General features: G+C 47.4%; 1 protein-coding gene across 1 annotated transcript; it reads right to left on the bottom strand.

Moving 5' to 3' along the window:
- Positions 1–299: 299 nt before the first annotated feature.
- Positions 300–3,703, bottom strand: LOC103221863 (mamu class I histocompatibility antigen, alpha chain F). The gene is made up of 7 exons (XM_007973295.3): positions 3,505–3,703; positions 3,099–3,374; positions 2,577–2,852; positions 1,708–1,983; positions 1,451–1,567; positions 967–999; positions 300–621 (listed from the first exon to the last, which is right to left on the bottom strand). Exons 1-7 carry the CDS (start codon positions 3,566–3,568, stop codon positions 617–619), a joined length of 1,047 nt encoding a protein of 348 aa, XP_007971486.3. The 5' UTR covers positions 3,569–3,703; the 3' UTR covers positions 300–616.
- Positions 3,704–9,514: the final 5,811 nt, after the last annotated feature.

The raw sequence follows: 9,514 nt of genomic DNA, 5'->3' as shown, positions 1-9,514 counted from the left end.
ATAACATTCGAGTCCCTGAGATCACAGGTCCTGCTGGGAAAAGGTTCTGCTGTAGGACCAAGGCCACTAGAGCAGCAAAGATGACCTGGCTGAGCAGTGACTAGATAAAGCTCACAGTGGCCTGAGCACCCACCGGGTACAGCCCCATCTCCTCTCCTGCCCTGCAACAGAGCAGCACAGGAAACATAGACTCTGGAAGGTTCTCAGGTCTTCCATTTATTTTGTCTCTCAAATGTTAGTAATCTCCTCCTCTAATTAACTCATCAACCTCTCATGGCAAGAATTTAAAGAAGCAGATATATACTCAGATTCTAATTTTAATAGGGAAGCAGGAAGTTGCAGCTCAGTACACCATGAAGTTGAGACAGAGATAAAGACATCCGAGCCCCAATGTGTCTGTAACAGGAAAGGTAATTGGGTAGAAACACGGGGTAGTGCGGGGAAGGGGGTCATGGTGGACATGGGGGTAGGCTGGTCTCCCCACCTCCTCACATTATGCTAACAGGGGTGAAGACACATTTGGACACCTTTGCAGAAAGAGAATTCAGGCTTCTTGAAGTCACAAAAGGGAGGCATGAACAAATCTTGCTTCTCAGTCCCACACAAGGAAGCTGTCTCACACTATAGAGAAAATATTCACAAACAAATTCATATCAGCCATAGTGATGGGTCACACTCTAAGCAGCCCATTTCATGCTCAAGACATCCAAGTCAAAGACACCCCATAGCACAACTGAGTCCCCTCTGTTCCTCCCAACACCCCACTCACATCAGGGCCCCTGCCCTGGAGTGTCACCTTTATTAGCTGTGAGAGACACACCAGAGCCTGGGCACTGTCAATGATTGCGGAAGAACAAAAACAGAGCCCACAGATGTGGCTAGAGGAACTGTGGGGTGGATGAGCTCCCTCATGGGCTCCTGACCAATACCGCAACAATCTCAGGGATCAGCCTCCTTCATACTTACTTGCAGGCTGAGAGTAGCTCCCTCTGTTTCTATCTGTGGGAAAAAAATGTCCTGTGAGAGGCCAGAAAGGAGCCAGGGCATTAAGGTCCTAGAGCAACCTCCTAGTCATTGATCCCAGAGAAGTTTCCAGAAATATGTAACTGCAGATTACACATTTACTTCATTAGGAAATACGAAGAAAGCAGATGTGGGTCCTGGACCAACTGCCCTCCTGAGGTCTGTCATCAGCAGAGACCTTCCCCTGTGATTTATGACTGCTGGGAATCAGGTCCCCACCACCACAATCATTGAAGTGAAGAATCTGTCCTTCATTTTCACAAGTGCTTTACAAATGAGTAAGAGCTGGCACATAGGGCCTAGGCTGGGTAGGCCTGTGTGTGTGGATGGTGCTTCCCAGTAACGAGGCAGAACACACTTCTACCTGGGGCTTGCAACCCCCAGTGGGACAAGAAAACTCAGACTCCGATCCTCACCCCTTCCCTACCTGAGCTCTTCCTCCTCCACATTACAGCAGCGACCATAGCTCCAGTGACCACAGTTGCTAGGACAGCCAGGCCAGCAACGATGCCCACAATGGGGATGGTGGGCTGAGAAGACGGCTCTGGGAAAGGAGAGGAAGGTGAGGGCCCCTGACCCCAGGCCTCAGCCCTGACTCTGCAGAAGGGCTCCAGAAGGGCTCCTGCTTTCCCTGAGAAGAGACGCGACCCCTCATCCCCTTCCTTACCCCATCTCACTCCTTACCCCATCTCAGGGTGAGGGGCTGGGGCAGCCCTTCGTGTTGCACATGGCAGGTGTATCTCTGCTCCTCTCCAGAAGGCACCACCACAGCTGCCCACTTCTGGAAGGTTCCATCCCCTGCAGGCCTGGTCTCCACGAGCTCCGTGTCCTGGGTCTGTTCCTCCCCGTCCCGCTGCCAGGTCAGTGTGATCTCCGCGGGGTAGAAGCCCAGGGCCCAGCACCTCAGGGTGGCCTCATGGTCAGAGATGGGGTGGTGGGCAACGTGTGCCTTTGGAGGATCTGAGCAGAGTCAGAAAATTCAGATACTTTGCCTTCCTCATGGGAAACCCCAGCAGTGCTCATGTGACCGTCCTGAGAATGGACAGGACACCTGGGGTGAGGAAGGGAGCACAGAACCCAGACACCAGCCTGGACACAGGCACCTGGGAAAATCTCTTATTCCTTGGAAAGTTCGAGTCTCTGAGGGGGGAGCAGGGACTTCTGGCCCTGACCTAAGTAGAGGCCGAGGGACTCAGAAGAGCTGGAATCTGAGCCCCAAACACATTCACTGTGAGGCAGAGAACAAAACTTGAGAAGAAAAGTCACGGGGCCCAAGGCTGTTGGAGGCCTCAAAGGGGATCACGGATCAGTATTCCAGGGACTGTCTTCCTTCCGTTCCCTCAGAGACTTCATCCCTTAATTGTCCCAGAGAGCAGGGTGGACTCTCACAGTCACTCTCTGGTACAGGATCTGGAAAGCCAGAAAGATTCTTCCCACTCAGGACCAGAGAGAGGGCGATATTCTAGCATTAGTCCCACTTTCCTCCCCATCTTGTGCGAGGCCATCCCAGGAGATCTACAGGAGATGCGGAAGGCGCCCACGGCCCCTGGTACCTGCGCGCTGTAGCGTCTCCTTCCCGTTCTCCAGGTATCTCCGGAGCAACTCCAGGCACTCGCCCTCCAGGTAGGTCCTGAACTCCTCTGCATATCCATCTGCCTCATAGAAGTTTTGGGTGATCCGAGCTACCATGTCCGCAGCGGTCCAGGAGCGCAGGTCCTCGTTCAGGGAGATGTAATCCTTGCCGTCGTAGGCGTGCTGGTGATACCCGCGGAGGAGGCGTCCGTCGGGCCCCATGTCGCAGCCGTTCATTCCCTGGAGGGTGTGAGACCCTGGCCCGGTCCCTGCAGTCAGCCCCGTCCAGCTAGCCGCGCCCTCTCTCCGCCCAACCCGCCGGGATTTTGGCCTAAACTGAAAATGAAACCCGGTAAAGGCGCCTGGGACTCTCCCGGGTGGAGGGTCTGGGTGGGTCCCGCAGCCTCAGGGTGGATTTCGGACCCGGAGACTCTGGGGGACCCGGACGGTCCGTGGCTGATGGGGAGTGGTCGTGACCCGCGCCCCTGGTCGGGGTCGCTCACCGGCCTCGCTCTGGTTGTAGCGGAGGAGCAGGTTCCTCAGGGCCACTCGGTCAGTCTGTGCGTTGGCCTTGGCGTACCCTGTGGTCCGCTCCCAATACTGCGGCCCCTCTTGCTCCACCCACGGCGCTCGCGGTTCCATCCTCGGAATCGCGGCGTCGCTGTCGAACCGCAGGAACTGCGTGTCGTCCACGTACTCCACCGCGATGTACCTGTACCGAGGCTCCCTGCGGCCCGGCCGCGACACAGCGGTGCTAAAATACCGCAAGGAGTGGGAGCCTGGGGGCGAGGAGGAGCTGAGATCCGCCCGACCTTCCTCCGGGCGCAACTCCCCAGGTCCTGCGCCCCAGCGGTACCGGCCCCTCGCTGCTCCCCTCAGAGACCCTTTCCCTCCCGACCCCGCACTCACCCGCCCAGGTCTCGGTCAGGGTCAGGGCCCCTGAGAGCACCAGGAGGAGGGTTCGGGGTGCCATGACCCCAACCTCCGCGTCTGGGGAGAATCTGAGTCCCGGAGGGTGCGTGGGGACTTTAGAACCAGAACGCAGCGACACTGATTGGCTTTTCTAGAAACTCCGCACACAATGGGAGTGAGAAATGGGGCCGCGTTATGAGTATCCAGGAAGAATAATCTGACACGGGTTGGGAGAGAAGGAGAAACTCTGGGGAGATGGGGAATTCTCAATACTGAGCCTCCCCACCACAGACGCTGCCTCGGGGCCTGAGCCCTTGAGAGCCACTCCTGGGGCCCTGGGACTTTGCCCTCACCCTCCTCCTACTGTGCAGGTTGTATCTCAATGTCTCCCGGGGTCTTCGCCCGGGGACTGAGAAACCAGTGAGAAACCGTCGGCATGGACCGAGTCCATCTCCCTTCAGTTCTCATTCCGAAATCCCCGTCCCTTGACTGAACTTTCTGCCTCCCACTCCATACCTGGACTCCCCTGGACTCTTTTGGAAGAAAACTCACCCCAAGGAGCTTGGTGCCAGAGAATGAACTTGTCCTGAGAATGACGGTATAGAGACAGTTTCTTCTTCTCCTCCTCCTTCTTTTCCTCCTCCTCCTCCTTCCCCTCCTCCTCCTTCTTCTTCCTCTCCTTCTTCTCCTTCTCCTCCTCTTCCTCCTCCTTCTCCTTCCTCCTCCTCCTCCTCCTCATCCTCCTCCTCCTCCTCCTTCTCTGGAAAAGTCGTAGCTGAGCATATGAAATAGAACGGAGACCAGTTTCCTTTTTATTAGCTGCAGTGAGTAGTAGAACCTTGGTAACCCCTGAATTATCAGGAATCTTATGTGTAAAAAATGTTACTTTGTCCCCTTGGTATGTAAATGTGTCTAAATGCATTACAACTGACAACTCGCAGAGCTCCTAAGTTTTGCTTTCCCAGACTATGTATCTGTATTTTGTTGTATTCTAAAATTACCTTCATTCTATAGCCCTGAGTTTCTGTGTGAGTCCAGGATATCTCCTCAATACAAAGTAGCACAATGTGTTATTGTATGTTGCAACCAGGAGCCAGTGCATTCATTCACCTCAAAGTTGCAAGTGTTCAATGCAGTCACAATGCCCCTCACCAGTGCTCATGCACTTCCTGTTTTTAGGAAGTATCTACATCTAAGTGGTGTGCATATTTTATTGGAACACCTACTATTTTTTTAAACCTAAAAAATAAAGCAGAAAAAGCAGTTAATTTTTTGGCAGTCCCGCATGTGGTGTTAAAGGCCAAATGTAAGGAACATCCTGCTAGGCTCTATAGATGAATGTATTAAACATTTATAAAACAATGTGTTTAAACCTAAGAATTCTGCCGCTTTCAAATTCTGTCCCTCTGCTCCTTTTCCTCACCTCCTGCTTCTCCAGCCCTTCGCTCCATTCCTCTCATCCCTCAGGCCCTCCTCTCCCCTTAGTCCCCACCACCCTGTCACTCCTGAATTGTGGCTCTAGCACTGTCCCATGACCTGCCACCTGAGTGGTCCTGCTACTGCGTGTCACAGTGTGTCGTTTCTTCACCTAAAACACGCCAGTGGGTCCACCTAGGTCTTGTGAAGCATCTAGAATGTCAGACACGTGAGCATATGAGGGCATACCTGGTTCAGCATAGGCACTAAATTAATTTTTGTTGACCGGTTGAATGAAATATGATTGTATTAAAATTTAATTGCAGGCTGGGCGCGGTGGCTCAAGCCTGTAATCCCAGCACTTTGGGAGGCCGAGGTGGGCGGATCATGAGGTCAGGAGATCGAGACCATCCTGGCTAACACGGTGAAACCCCGTCTCTACTAAAAAATACAAAAAAACTAGCCGGGTGAGGTGGCAGGCACCTGTAGTCTCAGCTACTCGGGAGGCTGAGGCAGGAGAATGGCGTAAACCTGGGAGGCGGCGCTTGCAGTGAGCTGAGATCTGGCCACTGCACTCCAGCCTGGGCGACAGAGCCAGACTCCGTCTCAAAAAAAAAAAAAAAAAAAAAAAAAAAAAAAAAAAAAATTTAATTGCATCACAGAAAATTATAAAATGAAAAATACTGGAAAAAGGAAATATTTTATTTTATGCATATAGTGTGCATATCAATTTATAAATTCATTCCACGTGTCTGTTGAGTCTGTGTATGAATTTTATATGACTGCATAACAAATTACCACAAACATTGGCTTTAAACAGCACCCATTTATTTTATTTATTTATTTTTAGAGACATGGCCTTCTTCTGTTATCCAGGGTAGAGTGCATTTGCATGATCATGGTTCCCTGCAGCCTCAAACTCCTGGCCTCTAGAGGTCCCTTTGCCTCAGTCTCTGGAGTAGCTAGGACTACAGGAAAGTACCACCATGCTCAGGTAAATTAAAAAAAAAGAAAAATTTTTTTGTGGAGAGGAAGGTCTCCTCAAATTGCCCAGGCTAGTCTCAAACTCCTGGCTGCAAGTAATCCTCCTGCGTCATTCCCACAAACCTTAGGATTACAGGCATGAGCTACCACGCCTGACCACACAACACTTGCTTATTTGTTTACAGTTCCTCAGTCAGAAATCTGAGCGTGATTGGAGGGTTCTGTGTTTAGGGTTTCCCAAAATTATGTTTCCATTTTGAGAAGCTCCTTCAGGCTTATACAGAGGCGACAGAATTCAGTTTCTGCCAGTTGTAGGACTAAGGTTCCTGTTCCTGGCCTGCTGTCAAGGTAGAGAGAGGCTGCTATCAATTCCTGGTGCCCACCAGCATTCTTTGCCCCACAACCCCTTCATTTTTAAAACCCACAGTGGAGGAACTCCCTCACACTGAATCCGTCTCACACTGTCAATCTCTATGATCAGGAGGAACACGGTCCTTTCAAAGTCTTACCAGATGAGGACAGCCCGACCAAGGATAATCCCTGTCTTAAAGTCAATTGATTTAGGACCTTAATTATATATGTAAAAATCCCTTCAAGGCAGGACCTACATTTTTGTTGGTTGATTCACTGGGGTCAGGTGAATGACTAGGGGCACACGCCTATCATGGGGGCGATGATGGAATCAGCCTAGCATGGCTTGGGTCTTTCTTTTGAGTTTAATTGGGACACAGTTGGATATTGAAGTTCAAATAAAGCAATAATTGTGAATGATAATAAAATACATCTTATTTAGCCATGAAAATTCTTCTTACCTCTTAAAAGCAAATGACATGTTTAATATTTTATAATTAATTTAGGTCGGTTGTGGTGGCTCATGCCTGTAATCCCAGCACTTTCGGAGGCAGAGTCAGGCAGAGAGCTTGATTTCATGAGTTCAAGATCAGCCTAGGCAGCATGGCAAAACCCTTGTCTCTACCAAAAATATAAAAATTTCAGCCAGGCATGGTGGTGCTTGTCTGTACTCCCAGCTACTCAGACAGCTGAGGTGGGAAGATCACTTGAGCCCAGGAGGTCGAGGCTGCAGTGAACTGTCATCCTGCCACAGCACTCCAGCCTGAGTGACAGAGCAAGACCCTGTTTCAATAATAATGATGATAACAATAATACTAATAAATTTAGAGCAAATGAAAATTAAAGTGCAATTATTCATCCTCTCTTGTGAAACTGTATTCATTTTTTTACTGTTACAAGTTACTGAAAATGTAACAGCTCAAAGCAACAAATATTGATCATCTCCCACAGTTTCCAATGCTCAGGAATCCAGGAGAGGTTTCCCGCGGTGCTTCTGGCTCAGGGCCTCTCACAAGGTTGCAGTCCAGTTGTCAGTCTAGGGCTGCATCATCTGAGGGCTCAACTGGGCTGGAGATTTGCATGAAAAATGGCTCACTCACATGGCTGTTGGAAAAGGCCTCAGTTCCTTGTTGTCTGGTCCCAGGAGGCCTCGGTCCTAGCCACATGGACCTTTCCACAGGTCTGCTTATGACACAGCAGCCAGCTTCCCCCAGAGTTCATGATCCCAGAGACAGAGAGAGCAAAGGTGGAGCTACGGTAAGTTTTTTGTTCTACATCAAGAGTCACAAACTGTTATGTCAACTTTACTCCATTAGTTAGAAGTGAATCATTAAGTCCAGGCCACATTCACAGGGAGGGAATTAAGCTGTACCTCTGGAAAGTGGAGAGTATCAAAGAATTTGCATATATGTTAAAAGCAAAATTAAAATTATTGTTTCAGAATTTTATAAATCCAAATCTTCTTTCATCTGATTATAATTCTTTAATGCTTTAAACTTCTCTTTTTAAAGTAATGAATAAAATTTGAGATATCGCAGAGCCTTGGGTATTGAGGGGAAAAATGTTTGAGACATAGAAAGGAGATACTATAATATCTCTGAGTTTTTCTTCAAATACCTTTAATAACAGTATTCTCTTGAATGAGTTGCAACACAGTTGAGAACTTACGGTAACTAGATCAAATAGTTCCAAGACTTCAGTGCCATAACAATAGTGCCATAAAAATAAGTATTTGTTTTGCCTAAGATGTCTCAAATTTAGTTTAAGAATGCCCCAAATGCCAATTTTCTCATTCAAATATCATCTTTAAAAATATTTGCAAATCAGATTGCTTTTAAGATAGAAAAAATATGAATCTCATACCTCAGCCAACACATCTAGCTTAGCATGATGTCAGTAACTTTGGTTGGATACAGTAGCCCAAAATGGTTAGCTCCAATCTAGGAATAAGATTTTTCAAAAACTGGCTATTGGGTGGGAATTCCGTAATAAACTTGACATCTTTTGCTCTGGTTTTTAATAAGATGTGGTAGACATGAATTGGGCATCACTATGATTCTAAATAACACTGCTATTCTGTGCTTCTACAGTATTTTTTAAGCAATGCTATTGTGTTTTCCATTCCTATTTGCTATTCTATCACTGGTTATTCATAAATAATCTTTTCCGTTTAATTTATTTTGATCAGTAACGTGCATTTCCAATTCTGTAAAAGTTTAATTCAGGTGTATGTGTGGTAAAATGCAACACAGCAAGTCCTTTGCAAGATGGAATTACCTTGCACATCAGACTGAACATTGTACACTGAAAATCTATGGAGATGCCAGTGAGCCAAGGATCAAATGACCTATTTCTAGTCAAGGCCACTTTCATAGCATTCTGGTCCTCTCTATCACATGGATAATTATAATTGGCTTTGGTCCAATGTGAATAGTTCTTGCTAAGAATTCTTGTAATGGCAAAAACTGCAATTATTAAGTCACTGTCTTGACTGCAGAATTACAACAGGCACTTTTTACTCAGACTCTGTTAATAACTTCCTGTTCTTTACTTGTATCCCATATACTGTGGCATTAAACTTTTAACACACAGATTCAGAAAATGCTTTCTATATCATAACTACATAGGGTTATTTTACATGTTAGGAATATTTCATGAGAAAAAGGAAAAAGTGGTGGGAAGGAAGAGAAAAATCAAGAAGAGAATAGGTGTAGAGAAACAGGAAACATCATGTATGGATAATATTATAAAAATAGAAGGAAATGAATCAGATGTAGATAACCACTATGGAATAATGGAAACATAAGAGAGGTTTATTAGTTACCTGTTGCTGTGTAACAAACTACCCAAAGACTTAATGATTTGAAACAATGAACATCAATTGACTCAAAGAAAACAATACAAATACCAGCAAAACTGGAGCCACTGCAGGTAGAAGAAGTTGGATAAACAAAAGGTTTTACAAACTGGAATAAGTAAGAGGTCACCGTTGTGTAAATGGAAATGATTTGTTGGTCCATATTCTCCAAGAAGCAGATGACATGAGGTTAAAGTTGCAGTATTTTATTAGAGGACACACCTGCCAGACAATATGAGAAAAGATCCAGGAAACCCTGGGAAAGGCAGCAGACTGAGATGCAAGCGTGACCCCCAAGTGAGGGACAGAAGGAGAGGAGGCTTGTTGGACACATCCTAGATCACAGGCAATCTAAGGAGAGTTGAGCAAGGCCATGCAGGAGTCCTCTAGCCACAGTTG

Source organism: Chlorocebus sabaeus, chromosome 17 (assembly GCF_047675955.1).
Source record: "Chlorocebus sabaeus isolate Y175 chromosome 17, mChlSab1.0.hap1, whole genome shotgun sequence".
Lineage (NCBI taxonomy): Eukaryota > Metazoa > Chordata > Mammalia > Primates > Cercopithecidae > Chlorocebus > Chlorocebus sabaeus.
Note: the sequence above shows the minus strand (reverse complement) of the source record. Positions and strands in the feature narration are given on the sequence as shown.